Source organism: Mesoplodon densirostris, chromosome 7 (genome assembly GCF_025265405.1).
Source record: "Mesoplodon densirostris isolate mMesDen1 chromosome 7, mMesDen1 primary haplotype, whole genome shotgun sequence".
In the NCBI taxonomy this organism is placed as follows: domain Eukaryota; kingdom Metazoa; phylum Chordata; class Mammalia; order Artiodactyla; family Ziphiidae; genus Mesoplodon; species Mesoplodon densirostris.
This window is the reverse complement of record NC_082667.1, coordinates 24,256,166-24,277,961: the sequence shown is the minus strand read 5'-3', so window position 1 is coordinate 24,277,961 and position 21,796 is coordinate 24,256,166. Positions and strand designations below refer to the sequence as shown.

At 38.2% G+C, this 21,796-nt stretch overlaps 1 protein-coding gene across 5 annotated transcripts in view; it reads left to right on the top strand.

Moving 5' to 3' along the window:
* The window catches only part of TRIM44 (tripartite motif containing 44), a 119,923-nt gene that overhangs the window by 48,914 nt on the left and 49,213 nt on the right, over nucleotides 1-21,796 (top strand). For 3 of the 5 annotated variants that reach the window (XM_060103226.1, XM_060103230.1, XM_060103225.1), the window contains exons 3-4: nucleotides 2,096-2,335; nucleotides 14,911-14,930. In XM_060103226.1, the coding sequence (XP_059959209.1) occupies nucleotides 2,096-2,335; nucleotides 14,911-14,930 (260 nt within the window). Of the gene's footprint in view, nucleotides 1-2,095; nucleotides 2,336-3,547; nucleotides 3,929-14,910; nucleotides 14,931-21,796 lie in introns of those variants that run through there. The other 2 variants (XM_060103227.1, XM_060103229.1) reach the window with 2 other exon arrangements.

Here is a 21,796-nt window from a genome sequence, read left to right as displayed (position 1 = left end):
AGGATACAAAATTAAAGCACAGAAATCTCTTGCATTCCTATACACTAATGATGAAAAATCTGAAAGAGAAATTAAGGAAACACTCCCATTTACCATTGCAATGAAAAGAATAAAATACCTAGGAATATACCTACCTAAGGAGACAAAAGACCTGTATGCAGAAAACCATAAGACACTGATGAAAGAAATTACAGATGATACCAACAGATGGAGAGATATACCATGTTCTTGGATTGGAAGAATCAGTATTGGGAAAATGACTATACTACCCAAAGCAATCTACAGATTCAATGCAATCCCTATCAAATTACCAATGGCATTTTTTACGGAACTAGAACAAAAAATGTTAAAATTTATATGGAGACACAAAAGACCCCGAATAACCAAAGCTGTCTTGCGGGAAAAAAACGGAGCTGGAGGAACCAGACTCCCTGACTTCAGACTATACTATAAAGCTACAGTAATCAAGACAATATGTTACTGGCACTAAAACAGAAACATAGATCAATGGAACAAGACAGAAAGCCCAGAGATGAACCCATGCACCTATGATCAACTAATCTATGACAAACGAGGCAAGGATATACAGTGGAGAAAAGACAGTCTCTTCATTAAGTGGTGCTGGGAAAACTGGGTGTAAAACAATGAAATTAGAACACTCCCTAACACCATACACAAAAATAAACTCAAAATGGATTAGAGACCTAAATGTAAGACCGGACACTATAAAACTCTTAAAGGAAGACATCGGAAGAACACTCTTTGACATAAATCACAGCAAGATCTTTTTTGATCCACCTCCTAGAGTAATGGAAATAAAACCAGAAATAAACAAATGGGACCTAATGAAACTCCAAATCTTTTGCACAGCAAAGGAAACCATAAAGAAGACGAAAAGACACCCCTCAGAATGGGAGAAAATATTTACAAATGAATCAACAAAGGATTAATCTCCAAAATATATAAACAGCTCATGCAGCTCAATATTAAAAAAAGAAACAACCCAATCCAAAAATGGGCAGAAGACCTAAATAGACATTTCTCCAAAGAAGACATACAGATGGCCAAGAAGCTCATGAAAAGCTGCTCAACATCACTAATTATTAGAGAAATGCAAATCAGAAGTACAATGAGGTATCACCTCACACCAGTTAGAATGAGCATCATCAGAAAATCTACAAACAACAAATGCTGGAGAGGGTGTGGAGTAAAGGGAACCCTCTTGCACTGTTGGTGGGAATGTAAATTCATACAGCCACTATGGAGAACAGTATGGAGGTTCCTTAAAAACTAAAAATAGAATTTCCATATGATCCAACAATCCCACTACTGGGCATATACCCAGAGAAAACCATAATTGAAAAAGACATATGCACCCCAGTGTTCATTGCAGCACTATTTACAATAGCCAGGTCATGGAAGCAACCTAAATGCCCACCAACAGACGAATGGATAAAGAAGATATGGTACATATATACAATGGAATATTACTCAGCCGTAAAAAGGAACAAAATTGGGTCATTTGTTGAGACGTGGATGGATCTAGAGACTGTCATACAGAGTGAAGTAAGTCAGAAGGAGAAAAACAAATATCGTGTATTAACGCATATATGTGGAACCTAGAAAAATGGTACAGATGAACTGGTTTGCAGGGCAGAAATAGAGACATAGATGTAGAGAACAAACGTATGGACACCAAGGGGGGAACGTGGTGGTGGTGGTGGTGGTGTGATGAATTGGGTGATTGGGATCGACATGTATACACTGATGTGGATAAAACTGATGACTAATAAGAACCTGCTGTATAAAAAAATAAATAAAATAAAATTCAAAAAATAAATAAATAAATGAAAAAGTAAAAGGGAAGGATAAGGAATTACTTCCTAAAGAATGAAAAAGGCAAGAAAGATTAGCAGGAAATTCATCAATGAGATTAGAGGAACATTGTTCAGAGGATATTCCCAAAACTTCAGGATCACTTGGGACCCATGGTTTGTTTGTGTTTTGGCCAGGGCTGCCTAGCACTTACAAGAATAGCTCTACTCTTCCATTTCTTTGTGTGTCCAACTTATTCTTAATTGTCTGTTTTCTACAGGTAACCCGGGACCAGATGAAGGTGTTTATACAGCAGGAATTTAAGAAAGTTCAAAAAGTGATTGCTGATGAGGAGCAGAAGGCCCTTCATTTAGTGGACATCCAGGAAGCAATGGCCACAGCTCATGTGACTGAGATACTGGCAGACATCCAGTCCCATATGGATAGATTGATGACTCAGATGGCCCAAGCCAAGGAACAACTTGATACCTCTAATGAATCAGCTGAGCCAAAGGCAGAGGTAAAGGAGAATGCCTATAATAATTAGCACAAGAAATAGGCAGAAACTGACTGCCATGTTTGTTAATTCTGGAAATTCCCCCTTTTGGTCCCTAAACATGAATAGATTGAAAGCTTAGATAGTGTATAAGTGTTTAGATTGGTGTGTAAACCAGTTGGGAAGTATTGGCTGCTAGGGCCTGTGCGCAGCAACTAGGCCTAGCAGAATATTTGTACACCATGACTTAAAGGAGTATAGTCAGTGGGGCAAATACTATTCACAGTTAATGAGGGAAGCCAGAAATCACAGCTGGAGAAGAGGGCAATTGACAGATCCCAAGTTGTGAAATGAGCCTATAAATATGGGCTGAGTGAGAGTAAATCAGGAAGTGGAGCATAAAGCAGGCCAAAATAAAAGATTTTGGACTGATTCTGTGAATAGTAAAAAGGTGCCTCAGGCTGGCTTTTATATGGAGCTAACTGCATAAATTGGGGGCATGACTGTTAGATTAAGAGAGGCATGTGGGCTAGAGCATTGTGAGGATCAAAAAAAGTATGAATGAAAGACACAAGATAAATGTTGAATCACTGTTTTTAGTCACTACATTCATTGTTATTTTGTAATAGGAATAAAAGAATGTTAGATATTTTACCAAACAACATATTCAGGCATTTAGAATATTTCTAAAAAAAACATTTAAGGTGGCCATTTTTAAAAAATATAAAACTTATATTTCAGCCACTGGGGAGAAGCTATTGTTTATGAGGTTTCATACCATTATGTTGAAAATTCTGGTCAGGCTTATGCCAGATAGGTTTAGGGTAGGCCCTTCTAGAAGAAAACGTAGGGGAGTCTTGTGAAGTTTCTAGGACAGCTGCTGACTCAGTGAGCTCAGCCTTAACTAACAGTTTTGCCTTGGCCCAGGAAAGCCTAGCCACAGAATAAACCAGTCAGCAGAAGAGCCACGGTATGATCCAGGAGGCAGGTACTGTCTTTGCTGTCCTGATAGGAAACGTAAGAGACCATTGGACAGTTATCTGCTTCACTCATCCAGGGTTCTTGATTAATTTTCATCACTGTGTGAAAGGGATAGAATAGCTCTTGTTCTTTTCATTTCATTCTCCTCAGAATTAAAGTGTGTGCCTAAATAAGTTTCTAGATAGGCAAGAGAGCATGTTATATTTATCATTTCATTTAATCCTTATTTCAGTATTCTTTGTCTCCATTTTACAGATGGGCTATTGAGATGCCGAGAACTGCAGTCATTGACTCAGTGTCTTTTAGTTAGCAGAAAAGAGAGACAGGATTCAGTCCATCCTGTTCCCATGCCTGTGCTTTTTCCCTACTATATGCTGTATACCAAACATCCCGTTTATATCTGTGGGAAGAATAAGGATAATCAGTGCCCTAGACAGCCTTGCATTCCTAAGACCTTTTACTCTGTGGAGGTGGTCACTTTGTGTCTTTTTTAAAAATTAATTAACTTAAAATTTTTTATTTAATATTGGAGTAGATTTTGTGTCTTAAAAAGTTCAGCCTTAACTCAAGGGATCATTGGCATAACTCTGTCCCCAATTCCCCTCAGATTGGACCTTCCACATTTATTCTGTGTGTTGATTAGGTTGTTTTTTCAAAAATAAAGATTTCATTTTTAAAGACATCTCCCTCTCTTTTATTTTCATTTCAAATAATGGATTTAGTCCCTCCCCAACATTAACTGTCCTTTAAGTACTTCGGTGACTCAACTGCACTATCCTTGTTAACTCTGATGGAATTACTCTCATGGATATAAAGATGACAAGGCCTAAGTACCAGGCGATGGACAAAATAAGCTATTAACAATGAGAAGTAGCATACATCCGGCTAGAGCTTTTACACAGAGCTGTTATTATCTAATAGCCTCTCATTCCAGCTAATCTGGTAACTTATTGATCAGAGCAGATTTCCAGTACCTCTCTCACTCAACAGAGTTCTTTTCTTCTCTTTGCATGGTATAGATTTTTTTAAAATTACCTGTATTTTTAATTTAATCAAAAGATCCGGGCTTCCCTGGTGGCACAGTGGTTGAGAGTCTGCCTGCCGATGCAGGGGACACGGGTTCGTGCCCTGGTCCGGGAGGATCCCACATGCCGCAGAGCAGCTGGGCCTGTGAGCCATGGCCGCTGAGCCTGCGCGTCCGGAGCCTGTGCTCCACAATGGGAGAGGCCACAACAGTGAGAGGCCCGCATACCGCAAAAAAAAAAAAAAAAAAGATCCCCCCCCCAAGATTTTATTGTGAAAATTTTCAAATGTACAGCAAAGTTGAAAGGAGTTTTTACAGATTACACCCATATACCTGTACCAAGACTCTGCCATTAACAATTTACTATACTGATTCATTTTATATATATAGCCATCTTTCCAACCTTCTACCCCTCAATGCATCTTATCTTTGCATTTGAAAACAAATTGCATCTTCTGGTTCTGAACAAGATGGAGTAAATGCATTTCATTTTACTGTTTCCATTAATCACAGTAAAAATTTCTGGACAAAATACTAAGTCACCTACCAGAAGACTCTCAAAAGTGGAGGAAAGATGGCAGACTGACCAGAGACCTTGGGATATGAGGAGCCACACAGCAATGAGTACCCTTGGGGGGGTTTTCTTGCTTCCTGTGTATCCTGGCCTGGATGCCCTGCAAACTGGAAATGCTAATGAGCATAGGCAAAAAGAACATCTCCAAGAAAAACCTGCTCTCTAGCCAAAGGACTGGGAAAAGGGCGGTTCAGCTGAAGAGAAACCTTTTAATAATACCTGCATATTCTGGCAGTGAATCCCTTCCCAGCCCCAATTGGCACCACAGTAGTGGAGTGTATTTTATACCCTCGCCTATAGCAATGAGGTGTCACTTTTTTCTCCATGGAGCCTTTAGGTAAAAGTCTAACTTCTACCTGCCCCCCTCAGAAGTGAATGGTGCCCACCTCCCATGGAGCCTGAAGGTGGGACTCTGACTTACACCCCTCCCCCGCAGTAGTAGGAAGGGAATAACAGCCCACCCCTATGGGGACTGTGGATGGAGCTTTAACTCCTCCCTACCACCCCTGCATTAACTAGGCAAAGCCCCTCCCCAACTGAGTCAGTGGGTGGATTCATACCACATCCCCTTTTACTGTGTAGTGATGAGTTTGTGCCCTTCCTCCTCCTGAGCTAACACCAGTGGAGACTATAGAGTCTCCATTGGAGCACTGTCACCTGAGGGAGGTGAGCAGAATGGCACTGCAGAAGCTTTATAAACTCAATTGACATTTGAACCATAAGCCACAAAAGTGGTCTAGGACATGTGTTCTGACCTAAATAGGTTGACTACCTTCTAGAATAGAAGATTTAAACAGGAACCAGGTCTTATAATATCCAGGATACAGTCCATAGTTACTCATCATACCAAGAACCAATGAAATCTCAACTCTAATGAGAAAGAAAATCAGTAGATGCCAACACCTACATAGGGTGACATAGTATTTGGAATTATCAGACAAGGATTTTAAAGTCACTGTTATAAAAATGTCTCAATAATCAATAACAAACTCTGGAAACAAATGAAAAATAAAAAAAATCAGCAAAGAAATAGGAGATATAAAGAAAGACCAAATGAAATTTTAGAACTGCAAAATACAGTGACTGACATAAAAACTTCACTGGACTGACTCAATGGCAAATTGGAAATGACAGGAAAGAATCAGTGAATTTGAAGACAGATCAATAGACATCCAATCTGAACAACCAAGAAAAAAGATTGAAAACTAATTGAATTGAGTCTCAGGGACCTGTGGGACAATAAAGAAAGGTCTAACATACATGTCACTTGTACAGTAAGGGGAGGAAAAGGAATATAGAGCTAAAAAAAAATTCAAGAAATAATGGCTCAAAACTCCTAAAATTTGGTTGAAAAACATAAACCTAGAGATTTAAGAAGCTGAGTGAACCCAAGTGAGATAAATCTAAGAAATCCATACCCAGACACATCAAAGTCAAACTTCCAAAAACTAAGGACAAATAAAAAATCTTGAAAGCAGAGTAGCCAGAGAGGAATGACACATTAGATATGGGGAACAATAATTCAAATGAATGTGGTATATGTAAGATTTTCTTCTGTAGCCATTGAAATGATTAAGTGGGTTTTCTCCATTATTCTGTTGTGATGGTTAATTACATTGGTTAATTTTACAATATTAAATCAACCTTTCATTCCTGAGATCAACTCCCACCTGATCATTAATGTATTATCTGGGTTCAATTCATTAATATCTTGTTAGAGATTTTTATGTCTGTGTTCAAAGAGGGATATTCATTTATAAATTTGTATTTTTATAATATAATTGTCAGGCTTTAGGATTGTCAGGTATTAGGATTATGCTGGCCTCAGAAAACAAGCTGAGAAGTATTTCCTCCTCATCTGTTTTCTGTAAGAGTTTATGTAAGATTGGTGTTATTTCTTCCTTAAATATTTGATAGAATTTACCAGCAAAACAATCTGTCCTGGAGTTCATGTGAAGGTTTTTGATAACCAATTCAGTTTATTTAATATAGAACTAGTCAAATTTTTTCATCTTATATTGATTTAAAATTTTCAAAATTTCTATTAGCTGTAATTTTCAAGGAATTTGTCATTTTCATCTAAGTTGTTTTAGTTTCTAGTATAAAGTTGTTTATAGTATTTTCGTATCTTTTTTTTTTTTTTTTTTGTGGTACATGGGGCCTCTCACTGTTGTGGCCTCTCCCATTGCGGAGCACAGGCTCCGGACGTGCAGGCTCAGCGGCCATGGCTCACAGGCCTAGCCGCTCCGTGGCACATGGGATCTTCCAGGACCAGGGCACGAACCCGTGTCCCCTGCATCGGCAGGCAGACTCTCAACCACTGCGCCACCAGGGAAGCCCTTTCGTATCATTTTTTAACTGTCTGTAGCCTCTGATGTGTCTATAGCCATCTTTCATTTCTGTTACTGATAATTTGTGATCTTCCCCCTTTTCTCCTTGATCAGTCTAACTTGTATTTTATTAATTTCATTGGCCTTTTTAAAGAATTAACTTTTGGATTTGTTAATTTTACTCTTTGTTTTCTATTTTGTTTACATCTGCTTTTTTTTTTTACTTATTTTGAGTTTACCTTTTTTTTAAGAATTTTTTTTTTTAAGAATTAACTTGATATCATCTGTACTTTTTTTTTTTTTTTTTTGGCTGTGTTGGGTCTTTGTTGCTGTGCATGGGCTTTTCTATAGTTGCGGCGAGTGGGGGCTACTCTTCGTTGCGGTGCACGGGCTTCTCATTGAGTGGCTTCTTTTTGCAGAGCACGGGCTCTAGGCGTCCCGGCTTCAGTAGTTGTGGCACTCGGGCTCTAGAGCACAGGCTCAGTAGTTGTGGCGTACAGCCTTGGTTGCTCCATGGCATGTGGGATCTTCCCGGAGCAGGTCTCGAACCTCTGTCCCCTGCATTGGCAGGCGGATTCTTAACCACTGCGCCACAAGGGAAGCCCTACCTTGTTTTTTTATCTAGCTTCATAGATCACGGATTTTACTACTTTCTTCTTTTATGTAAACTTTTAGAGCAGTACATTTCCCTCTAATCGCTGCTGTAGTTGAATCATACAACTTTGGTTATGTTGTGTTTTCATTATCATTCAATTTGAAATATTTTTTCATTTACCATGTGATTTCTTCTTTTTGCTCATTGATTATTTAGGAGTATATTGTTTAGTTTCTAAATATTAGGGATTTTCCTACATTATCTTATTGTTACTCATTTCTAATTTAGTTCCGTTGTGATCAGAGAACCTATTCTGAATGATTTCCATCTTATAACACTTAACTGAGACTTGCTTTATGGCCGAACATATGGTCTTGGTGAATGCATATGTGCACCTGAAAAGAATATGTATTCTGTAGTTTGAGGTAGTGTTCTACTAAATATCAATTAGGTGTTCAGATAATATATGTTTTTACTGATTTTTATGTCTAGTTCTATCAGCTGCTGAGAGAGGGATGTTTAATTTCCAAGTATGATTAGGGATTGTCTATTCCTTTCTTTAATTCTATCAACTTTTCTTTAGATATTTTGAAGTTCTATCATTAAGCAAATACTTATTTATGATTGTTACATCTTCCTGATGAACCACCCCTTTAATCATTATGAACATTCCCTTTTTCTCTGGTAATACTCTTTGTCTTGATAACTGTTTTATCTAATGTTAGTAGAGCCAATCTACTGTTTTTGTGGTTTATCTCTTTCCATCCATTTGCTTTCAGTCTGTCTGTATTGTTAAATTATGTCTCTCACAGACAGCATATAGCTGGGTCTTAGTCATTTATCCATTCTGATAATCTCTGCCTTTTAATTCAAGTGTAATGTCCATTAACGTTTAATGTTATTCTTAATATGGTTAAATTTAGGTCTGCTATTTTGCAATTTCTTTTCTGTTTGTTCTTCTGTTTTTGTTCCTCTCATTGTCTTTTCCTGCTTTCTTTTGGATTTTTGAAACATTTATTTGAATTCCATTGTTATATATCCATTGGCCTTTTAGCTGTTACTTTGCATTATTTTTTAGTGGTTTCCATAAGGATTATAATATATATCCTTAAATTTTCAGTCTACTTAAAATTAATATTGAACCACTTCACATAAAATGTAGATAGCTTGAAACTGTATAGACCAACTGGCCCTCTTTCCATATCCTTTATGTTATAGTTGTCACATGTATATAATCTACATATGTTATAAACACTGCAAGACAGTTATAATTTTAGCTTAAAGCCATATGCTTTTAAAGAAATTCAGAAGGAAAAAAAGATTATTTCATATCTGTGTGTTTTTGTGTGTGTGTACATATACATATAGGTTTTAAGCAAGTTTGTAATAATAATTGCATAACTCTAAATTTACTTGAAGTTATTTATATACACTTAAAACAGGTAGTTTTATGGTATTATACCTCAATAAAGCTGATAAAAACAATGCGTCTAGATATCCCACCTGCCCAAGTGCTATTTGCCTTTGATTCATGAAGATTATTCTAAAACCAGAACATTAACACAGTGTATCTGTTTTAAGAAACCTTCAGGATAGATGAATTTGATTAGGTCAAGTAGAATCACAGAGTTTCTGGTTGAAGGAGTCCAAAGATTACAAGGTTTCCTGGTGACATTTTTTTTTAAATGTGTTTTAAATAAATCCTTTTTGGTCATCTGATAGAATATAGGGTAGGGGAAGAGTTTCAATACCAGTTCTATGTCCTGTGGTCTTTCTTCTCTTCAATAAGATGTGGTCTTTCCCCTCTTCAAATAACTAAAGTTATTTTTTAATCATTATAAAATGTTTAAAACTCTTAGACACAGCAGAAAATAAATACAACACTCTAACTTGATAGTTATCACTGGGTGTTATATTTATTCTGTTTTTTAATTCCGTGTGCATGTGTGTGTGTGTGTGTTTCCCCAGCTTTATTGAGATATTGTTGACATATGACATATGTAAGTTTAAGGTGTACAATGTGATGATTTGATACATGTATATATTGCAAAATGATTACCCCAGTAAAGTTAGTTAACACCTTCATCCTCATGCCATTTTTTTCTTAATGTCATATTTTCAGTTTTCTTCATATTATTAGAAATTCTTCATAATGTTCGAACCCTGAACCAGTGATACAGATTTGACTTTTACCTCATTTTAAGTTATTTCCAACTTCTTATTGTCATTTATAACATTGTAGTGAATGTTTTAGTTTATAAATCATAAGTAATTATTGAGTCAAAGTTATGTACATTTTTAAGGCTTGTGCATATTTATAAACTGTCCATAGAACAATTATATCAGTGTGTATTTTTATCACCAGTTTTTAAAGTCTCTCATTTTTTGCCTGAATTTAGCTATATCTTTTATAAAACTCTTTGCCAAAGTCAAGTATTTAAAAAATGTGTCTTTATTTTTACTTGGATGTCATGAGAATTTCCATCTTTTGTCTAGTTTTGAGAGAAGAGTACTGAGCTGCAGTGAGATAATCTTAGAAAAAAGTTAGTTTAAGTGAGTAAACCATTAAAAATGAAACATGAATACCCTAAACATTTATTTTAAACTTGAAATAAAGATTTGTATATTTCTTTGATTCCAAGTCAGGGTCTTTTCTTTGAGAATATGGGTTTGCTGTTTGGAGTGGAGTGTCATATTTCTGGCATTAACCATACCCATGCTCTATCGTTTGTAAGGTCCAATTTCAGTCTCTTTATAAGCGAGGAGGATAACATTTGAAGAAAGTGGAATGTAGAATCCTAGACTTTTTAAATGCCATTTTAAAAATTGAAGTATAGTTGATTTACAGTGTTGTGGTAGTTTCAGATGTATAGCGAAGTGATTCAGTTATATTCTTTTTCAGATTCTTTTCCGTTACAGGTATTACAAGGTATTGAATATAGTTCCCTGAGCTCTACAGTCAGTCCTTGTTTATTTTATATATAGTAGTGTATATCTGTTAATCCCAAACTCCTAATTTATCCCTCCCCACCCCTTTCCCCTTTAGTAACCATAAGTTTGTTTTCTCTGTCTGTGAGTTCGTTTCTGTTCTGTAAATAAGTTCATTTGTATCATTTTTTTAGGTTCCACATATAAATGATATCATATGATATTTGGCTTTCTCTGTCTGACTTACTTCACTTAGTATGATAATCTCTAAGTCCATCCATATTGCTGCAAATGGCATTATTTCATTCTTTTTATGGCTGACTGATACTCCATTGTGTGTGTGTGTGTGTGTGTGTGTGTGTGTGTGTGTATACCACATCTTCTTTATCCATTTATCTGTTGATGGACACTTAGGTTGCTTCCATGTCTTGGCTATTGTAAATAGTGTTGCTCTGAACATTGGAGTGCATATATCTTTTTGAATTAATATTTTCATCTTTTCTGGGTGTATGCCCAGGAGTGGGTTTGTTGGGTCATATAGTAACTCTATTTTTAGTTTTTTAGGGAACCTCCATACTGTTCTCCATAGTGGCTGCACCAATTTATATCCCCACCAACAATGTAGGAGGATTCCCTTTTCTCCACACCCTCTTCACCATTTATTATTTGTAGACTTTTTAATGATGGTCATTCTGACCAGTGTGAGGTGTTAGACTTTTATACTTTATATTTTCTAATATTTTGCATGTGTCTCACCCACACCAAAATTGACAGCAATTGTTAAGTAATTCATCTTTATTGACTGCTTTGGAAGCATTCAACTTAATTTTCATGGAAGCAACAACTGATGGAGCAACAGTTATCTCTTGCACTCATTTTTTGTTATTCAGTAAAACATGTCACATAATTACAAGTTCAATTGATATAAGCAGGCTTAGAAGCAAACTTGTTTGATTCTTGGTGAACATACATTTTCACTGGTGGAAGTAGAATTGGAAGGTTTTACTAGATAGAGTGTACCCTAACAGCCAAGAACACTTAGGATATTTTACAGAGGGATTTGGGAGCATTGCTTAATCTAATAAGTCATTGAAATGGAAGTTGTTGTTTAACAGACTTTCAGTTCTAATACTCTCTGAAATCAGAATTTACTCGTAATGGGGGTAGAAATTAATCTTAAATCCTATTTATATCTTGCCCTCTCTTCTATCCTCTCTTGAATAATTATTTACTATATGCCTTGTGCTGTGCTAGGTGTAGAGAATAAAGAGATGAACAATATACAGTTTCTATTCTCAAGGAGCTGAAATCCAAAGAGGGAGACACTGCATGGTGCTGTCATTGTCAGTTTTCTGCTTTAAGAACTAGCCCAGAAATGTGACCTATACAGATGTGGAGGACAGAGTAGGGTTACTCCACTCAATCTGTCAGGAAAATTTTCCGAGTGAGGCTTGACCTTAAAGGATGGATGGGAATTAACTAGGATCTCAGAATAGGGATGTGCATTTCAGGTAGTGAGGAGAGTATGGGCACACCTTTTACAAGCAAGATTAGCAATCCTCTGAATGTCTGTTGACCTGTTCAAAATTACCTTATAATTATATGTGTGTATATTCTTTCATTCATTTCTTCATAAGTGAAACTCTCACCCTGGTTTTCCCCATGCTTTGTGATAGTGATTATTGTTTTTGAAAATAACCACTTACCTGTAAGCAGCAGAAATGGATGAATGTAAAGCAAAGTCTTGTGTTCCATCTTCTCTGGTTTTCCCCACTCTCCCCAGAAGTGTTATTAATTAACATTTCAGGGAAGTACAGTAATGACCACCATTTGTTGAACACTTAAGATACTTGCTTAATGTTTTATACATATTTTCTCACTTATTTTAATCCATATAGCCACCCTGTGAGGTAAGAATTAGGATTTCCATGGGTAGATGAGGAAACTGAACCTTGGGAAAGTTAAGTAAATTGCCAAAAGCTTAACTGTTGGAATTGACGAACCAGAATTTGAAGCCATGTTTCTCTAACTCAGAAAGCCTGTCTCTTAACCATGGTACCAAGATATGTGATTGTGAGGACTTGCTGTAAATCATGGAAGAAGGTTCGGATACTTTTTTCCATACAGTTCTCCTAGATAATTGTGTTTTAAAATCCAAAGATAATTTAAAAATTGTGTTGAGGTTTAATTATGTCATTGATAGTTAATTTAACTCATATTAAATTTAAATTATATGAATTTTTCTCACTGGATTATAGTTCCCATAAGACATGCCAGTCAAGTAAACCGCAGAGGTTTCCACCACCACTATACCCTCCTTCCACTACTTGCCCCACTTCTCTTTCATTAGATGATTAGCACCCTTACCAATACTGCAAATTCTTAATAGTCTGCTAAAAATGCCTTTTTTATCCAACCTCCGGTGTACTGAATATAATCTGTTACAAATCACCTTGACTGCCAGTGTCCTTTATAGGCCTGTGCCCTGGCAATCTCCCTTTACCTCTGTTGCATTCCCAGCCCCTCAGCCCCACACCACTGCCACCTCCACATCCCCTGCCCAAGACACACATGTATACATCCCCATACTCTAGATTCACAGAACTCAAAATTCCTTAAACCTACATTTTTTTAAACTGCTGTGCCTTTGCTCTTGCTACTCCAGTGCTCTTCCCATTTATCTTCTGTTGTCGGCCTGGGAAAATCCTGCTTATCCCTCAAGTGACATTATATATGTCACCTTCTCTGTAAAGCCTTCTCCCCCTTCTCCAGGAGAGGCAGTGTTTATCACTTCTTGGTAGCACCCTTAAGACATATAGTCATAGTTTATTTTCTATCTGTTTCCCCTGCTCCGGAATGGGAGCTCCTAGAAGGATAGATCATTATGGGTTTTTTATCTTTTACCCTCAGCACCCGCATGTAATAGCTTCTTAATGAATCATACTGAATTGTTAGTGATATTGATAATAACCTTTATTAAGTGCATTCTGTATCTTAGGCACTGTGCTTGACATTTGTACACATTATTTCACTTAATCCTCATATTCATCCTGTGTTATAGGGACAGTTTTTACCCCTATTTTACAAATTAAAAAATTATAGTTAAGAGAGGCAAAATAATTTGACCGGGGTAACACAGCAAGCAGTAATGGAGTCAAGATTTGAATCCAGTGTCTGACTCCAGAGCTCATTCTCCTTTATACCTTACCTATAGAATCAGCCAATCAGTCCATCCATCAATCAAATAAGTTGTCTGGGGAGTTATCTCCAACTAGGAGATACAGTCTATTGAAACCAATCCTGAATGACTAAAGAGGAGGATGTAAAAGATACTCTGTCACCAAAAGGATGAGTGAGGTCCCTTGGAAAAAGCTTGAGTGTCATTTGAAAAATCTGGTTTGGTCACAAAAAGAGGCTCAAAGAAATCTGCTGTGATCACTGATAAAGTTAGGCTCACAGAATACAGTACCTGGTAAAATTGCCCTCACACATTGTTTTTGTAAAGAGTGAATGAGAAAAAGAAAAAAGTCATTGTTTGGCTGAAGAATGATGTGGATCATCAAATGCCAGAACTGTCCTTTTACAAAGGAGAAGTCCAAGGTCCAGATTAATTAATTAATCAGCTTGCCCAAGAGCACATAGCTAATAAATAATAGAGCTTGGAGTAGAATTCCAATTTCCTGAGTCCCAGTTCGGAGCCTTTTGCATCATAGTGTGCTCTACATTAGAGTTTTTCTGCGTTCATGTTTGGAGAAAAAAAATGCTAGGCCAAGGCAGAGGTGAGTCTTTGAGGGAAACAGCTTGATGCTTTTGGAGCTGGTCAGCTTTTGCTTGAGACCTGCTGCTATTTTGGGCTGTCAGTTTGCTCAGAACTAAATACTGCCAGCCATACAAATGAAAAGGCAAGGCTATTATTTAGGCCTCCTAGGTCTAAGCATTCACTTCTCTGCTTACAAGGGCAAATTATTAGTTGATCTCTGCTGGGCGGTTTGAACATAGGGTTATATTAGCCCTTGTCTTAGCCCTTAGATGTCTACTGGCTTGTCTCTGTTACAATAAATGTACAAGCCTTGCTTTCAGATTGGGAGGGAAGAGGGAAAAGAAAGAAATCTAAATCAATCTCTACTGATCCTGATTTCTTATGCTGTTTCTTTCTCTTTCTTTCAGGGCGATGAGGAAGGACCCAGGTAAGATCACATTATTGTTGTTTGTCTGTTCTCAGAATTGAAGTAGAGTGACATTTGTGGCCTTTTAATGCCCCGTGAAATATGACCAGCCAAGGAACAGCACAGAAAAGAGATCTCCGTCTTAAGCCAGGGCTTTGAAGATCTTATTTTGTAAGATTCCCATCTCCCTCCACATCTATGCCATTTCCTGTCTGTAACCTTCAGATAAAGATAGGCTTTAAAGTATGTAATGACAGTAACTTTGCTTTATTCTGTAACACATTCAGAATACCTTGTTGAGACAAGTAGGTACTATATTTGAATGGTAATTAGGTATCAGGTGGACTGAATAGATAAACTTTTGCATTGTTCTTTCTTGATTGGAATTGGATTGCTTTTTTTTTTTCTTTTAATGGACTCTGGTTCCAATATTCTTTATTTCTGACCTGTAACATCCTTGGGTCTGACTCAAGACACCTATACAGTGAATCTGAGGTCATAGGTATACAAAACTTTGTTTAGGAAAAAAAAAAAATGTTTCTTTGTGCTTCTGTTTCACCACATGAAATTTAAAAGTGCATTTTATCATTGCCTCAGGCTTGCAGTGAACCTGGACTTTAGTTTACTTACCTTTGCTGTCTTTCTGCTCAGGCAGTGAGAACAGGCTCTAGGAAATGCAATAGCTATGCTGTGAACACAATCAAGGGGCATTTGTACAAAGTAAACTGCAGTGTCCAGTTGGGTCCCCTCTGTCATGTAGGATCCAGGACTGTTAAGTCTGGGAGGTATCAGAACGTTCATCCAGACCACAGCTATTCAAACTTTAGCTTTAGTAGAAACACCTTTTTTTTCAAATGGGCTTTAAGTAGAACTCCAATGTATGCAAAACATTTTTTTGTTTGGTTAAAGTTGGGGGCCACATCTACTGGTGAAACTTCTCTCTTCCTTGCAATAGACCGTGAGGGGCTGCTGCAGAAACCTAGGGTTCCTGAGAACTCAGTTTGAAAATCACTTATCTAATTCAAGCTTCTCATTGAAAGAAGCTAAATGAGTTGCCCAAGGTTACCTTACTGGAGCCAGGATTTGGCCCTTCTTTGGTTTTATTTACAAATCAACAAATACAGTTTCTTCTTTTTCCTTCTCCCTCCCCACATCCTGAGCCTCTCTCTTAGTGTCATATGTTATTCCACATCTTCATCTCCTGCTGCTTCCTTCCCTTGAGAACTATAGTTCTCAGCCTAGATCTTGTTCCTTGTCCTCTGTGGCTAAAGCTACAGGCGTCCCGCTTTAAACCTGCAGAGCTTCAGGGAATCCCTTTAAATTCCATCCTCCAGCCATTCTCAGGAACAGGCTCCCTTTATGTTGTGGTTCATTTCTTTCCTCCCTTCCTCCCTTTCTCATGACCCAGTGTATAGGCCCTGTGCTATATACTGGGCATATAATGAAAATTAAGACAGACATGGTCCCTGCCTTGTGGATCCTAAGTCTAGTAGGAGAGACAAGCATATAACTGGGCACTTCTACTTCGGGGGAAGTACTATGATTAAGTGAAGTTTAGGCTGCTTTAGGAAGGGAGGCTCACCAGAAAAGGTTATGTGTGAACGGAGGTCTGAAGGATGAGAAGGCAGACGAAGGAGAAGCAGAGATAGTGCTGTTGTAGGGATAGGAAACAACTTGTGTAATAGCTCCAGACAAGAGAAGAGTGGAGGAAAGAAAGCAGAGTCCAGATCACTGAGGGCCTTACAGGCCTCCTTCACGTATCTGAGCTCTCTTCTGCAGAGTGTGGGAGGGCATTAAATAACTTAAAACATGGATTAACCTGAGTAGATTTGCATTTGGGAAGTCTCCTCTGCCTGCAGAATGGAAAATGAATTGGAGGTAGGTCAGAGCCTGGGAGACTAATTAGATTAGGCTAGTGATGGGAGCTTATATCAACATCTTCTCTAGCTATTGACCAAGTTCTCACCATTTTACACAGACCTTTGGTTTAGATAAACTCTTTAAATTATCTCCTTGGCACTCCGCCTCTTTTCTCAAAACTAGCTCTAGCTCCTTAAAATCCAGACCAAGCAGAGCCCTAGACCTTTTCTTCCTCAGAAAGAGAGTTCAAACAAGACCAGTATAAAGAAGACACCTTAGCAGATGTAGCGAGCAGACTCCACAGGATAGAAATGGCATTTCCATCTTGGGAGAGCCTGATAAGGATGGACACGCTCATCTTGTCTTTATGGCCACATGCCAGAGTCATGGTGATTAGAAGAATACAGGGACCTTATGAAGAGATTAACTCCCTTCAAAGATACTATTCAGTGTGAGATTCTGGCTTCAGAGTTTAATTGCAGATTCCTTCTTGTCATTTTGACAAGACTGTGGTGAAGTATAGAGTTTCTTTACTAGCAACCAAGATGCCACGCTGTCTCCCTCGAGCCAGGCTGCTATGGGTGTCAGTAGGGATTCTCTTGGACTGGGACTTTATTGGTAAAATGAGCACTTGAAAAAAAATCGTGTTCCAATCTGGCAGAAAGAGGAAAGATGAGTCAAATTTTCCTTTTACCCTTTAAATTCATACTTGTTGGTTCCATTCAGTTTGTGCTGAACTACCATTTGGCTCAGTTTATTCCAATGAACACTTCAGGGCAGAATTGCCTTTGATCTGAAATTTCTCTCATTTCTGATATACACTTTACTGTCTCAGTAAGCCAGAGTTTTGTTCCAAAGTCTTTTTGTATCGCTGACAGTGTTAAATGAGAGTTTGATGTGTAAGGAAGACAGGAGTGTGGGTCTGCCTGCACAGGGGATGGAAGAGAAATGAATCTGGAAACCCTGTGTTCCAGGTCTGCTTGGATTTTCATGCCTGTGTCTCCTTTGCTAGTATTCTTTCCACACAGCCACTTCCCTGCTGTCTGCACAGAAGTCCAGGGAGAATTGAATTCCAACCGCTCTCCATGGTGGTCAGAACAAAGGAAAATTCCTGTCCTTTTGAAAATTATTTGTCTAGAATAGATCTATATTTTTCTCCATTCTACCAGCTAGAGTCTTCCTGCTTTCTTTTTTCTTTTCAGTTTTGACTTCCCAAGCTGTTTGACGTGAGGTGGCCAGGTATTTGTGCTTTGGGTCATGTCTGTGCCTTGTTCTGAACTTTATTGTGTATTTGTCCTGTAATTAACAACAATAATAAGCAAAGCTACTGTTTAAGTTTTACTGTGTACAGTGTTTTATATATATTCTCTTTTAACCCTCATGTAAAGCTTATGATGTAGTTATTATTCCACTTGTAAAATGAGGAAATGAATGCCCAGAAAGATTAACTTGCCCTAGATCACACAGCTAGTAGAAACAGAGCTAGGACTTGAATCTAGTCTGGCTTCAGAGCTCATGCCCTCAGCCACCTGTCTCTGAGAGGCCAGCACACTTCTCTCTGTGACCCTGAATGAAAGGTAAGAGGATTCACGCCCACTTGTCAGCGCATCACTTTGGTCTTGTTCCTCTCACCTAGGAGTTCTTACTGGCTTTGACATTGAAATGATATGGCGTCTGTTTGCTGCAAGCTACCTCTCCTCTCCTTAGCCTCTGTCATTATAAGGAGATATTCATCTCATCCTCACACAGTGTCCCCTAAGGGTCAGCAGCAAAAGGGGTGCTTTTAGACTCCCGGGGGAACAGGTAACCAACCAAGCCTTCCTTTGACCCTGCAGAATTAGCTGCCTGTTGCCCCTCCATCCAGTAGTTACTCTTCACACCCATGATACAGTCATACAGATGACAAGGTTTCTTGGAGCGTATGGAGGAACAAAAGTCCTAATATGTGGAACATGGATATAAACCACTGTAGAGTCACCTTTGAAGAGGGTGTCTTTGAAGCCCAGAGTGATTCTTTTTTTCCAAGCAAAAAAAAAGCAGTTTACACTTTTGGCAGCGATTTTCTGTCTCCTCTGTGCTATTATGGGAGATGTTGTGTTTGCACCCTCACAGGTTGGCTCCTTCTGTGCTCCTGCCGGAGCCTGCTGAGAAGTTATGTATGTTCACAGAGAGGCGGCGGCAGTGGGCTCTGCTGCCTTAGAGCTGTTGTGTAGTGGAGGGAAGTCAGAGAGGGGAGGACCCTTAAACTCTTGTGTTCAGAGGACAGAGGAGCAAGGTCAGTTTTAAATTTTGATTTGCGATGGAGATTTTCTGTGAATTTTTTTTTAACTAAGAGGAAAGGGGCTTTTTAACAGTAACAGCCATACTTAAGATTTTGGTAGAACTTTTCATCTTCAGAGCTGGCTCTTATTCAGGCCAAAAGCTCCTGCTGAGATCAGTGTGAATCTGACCCATGCTGATTCTCTGATCAAATGGGCAGTGAGTTCTGAAGGAATAGGAGCTCAAGGAGAGTCAGCAGACCTACCTTCTGTCCTTGGTTTACCTGGGACCGACGGTGTGACCTTGGGCAAGTCCTTTAACCTCCTTGCTTCTTTGTAGTCTGTTTTTACTTCCCTGTAAATACTAGCCTTTCTTTCCCCCACTCTGCACCCAGTTTTTTTGGATATAGTTATGTGGACGAATACAGTCATATATTAAATATGAAATGAAAAGAATCTGCTTATACGTTCTGTAATTTGGTAGATTTTTTTGTACATTTCTCAATTTTGTTTCTTTAAACATTTTCTTGGGGCTATATACTAGGTACTCTTTTTCCCCCCTCTAAAATAACAATCATATGTATGTTCTTAGATGTGACATTTCTCTTCCTGATGACTTAGTTTGTAGAGATAAGAGGGGACTAAGTCAGTGATACGCTTAGGTTTCTTTTGTCCTCCGATTGCAAATTTATGGTTTTGTTTTTACATTATCTCCATTTCAGAAGACCTAGCTGGAAGCCAAAGAAAATGTCTCTGATACATGTGACATGGAGTGGAACTGTCAGGGCTGTGTATTATCCAAAAATGGGGTTCCAACATCTAAGTTGGTCTTCAGTACAGAGAGTCTCTTAGCTGTCACGTTTCCCTCTTATGGAGCCTGAGCTGACTTTGTTTTCCTCTGCTGATATGAATTATTTATCATCTACTCACCCAGATGAAGGATGAAGCCATGCTATGCATTGTACTGCCTATCTATAATAAAAGCAAGCCTTCTTCTGAAAGTAATTGATTTTCAGATATTTACCTGTGAGAGTCACAACTTTATTTTATTTTGTGCATATTGGCCTATAACCAGAGAATCCATTCACAGCTGGAAAATTCACCTGAGGTACCTCTAGTTTATTTCATCTGCCTCACAGTGGAAATGCCAGCTAGGAGCAGCCTGTATTCTGACATACATCTGCCTGCCTTTTCTGGCTTCATAATGCTAAGAAAAAAGGCCCAGTGGGAAGAGACCTGGATGTCACTTTTCATGGTATGGTTTTATGCTAATCAACCTTTGTTTGCCATCCAGTATTTAGTTATGATGCTTGACAGGCTAACCTTGTTTATGTCTTTGACCTCAGAGCTTATCAGGATAACATTCACCTCTAGGAGCTCTGTTTCCTAATCTCTTCAGCAAGAAAAATTGCAGAGGAATTTTTTCATTCATTTTCAATCGTCTGCTGTGTTGCCAGGCCCCATGCTAGGCCTCAGAAATATGAAAATGAAAAAGACTTTGTCCCTGCATTTAAAGATCTCAAAGTCTAGTTCAAATGAGAACTAAGTAAACAATTTAAATTTCACGTTTAAGTGCAATATAATAATAATTATTATAATTATAAATTACTATAAGGAAGCATTTATTGATTGCCAACCATGTACCACGAAGTATTTTAAACATTTTTTATTTCTCACAACAGTCCTAACAAGTGGCTAATACATTATCTTCATTTCTCAGCCAAATGAGAAAACTGAGTTGCAGAGAGGTTATACATCTACTAACGAGGTCACTCAGCTAAAAAGTGGTAGAGCCAGTATTCAAATTCAAGTAGGCTGACTTGAGAATGTGGGCTCTTAACCAGTACAGTATAATGATTCTCTATAATAAATACGTTGGATGTAGAATAGGATACAACTAACTCAGAATAGAGAATCAGAAAAGATAGCATTTGTGCTGGACTTTGAAGGATGGGTGTAGGGGTAGGGTTTTGCAGATGGAAAGGGTAGGAAGGCCATACAAGCACAGAGATCAGCATTTCTAAAGGCTCAGAGGAATGAAAACGCATGTGCTATATGGGGAATGCTGAGGGGCTACATGACTGGACTGTTGGCCGGGGATGAGACAAGGGTGGCTGAGTCTCCCTTGTACAGGGTCTTGTGTGCCACTTGGGGCACCAAAAGGTTTGTACCGTTTCCTGTTAGGCTTTACCGCTTGACTACAGCATGGTCCTATTCATAGAAGAAATGGATGGACTTTTGAATCGTATGGATCTCTTCCGGTAGTCACATCTCATGAGTTATGTGTAAATTGTTTGCTTTCTCTGTGCCTCAGTTTCTCCATCAAGTAGCACATTTTACTATACTTAAAGGACAAGTATTTTATGAAGCATTAAAAGTATTCTCCTTTTGGGTTTCTTCTTTTATATGGAAAAACAAACAACTGAGATAAAGTAATTATAAAAGGAAATTGTTTGATTTTTATCTTATTTTTACCTTGTTTTGACAGCTCCAGCCTTCCTCTAACTTAAATCAAATTTAGAGAGTAGATACCCAGTTCCTTCTAAATTGATGGAGATAAGGAATACCAAAGCACCAACATTTTCCAAGTAGATTTAAGGCTACAGATGTTTCTTAGAAACTAGTCGAAGAATTAAATTGATGTCACATTTGTCCCTGAGTTAGATCTGGTGCTGAAGAGTCTGGTTGGAGCCTAGTTCTCTTCTTCCTGGTCTATCTTCATAGCCATTTTGGACTGGGAGTAAGCATAATAGATTTTAGGACGTCAAA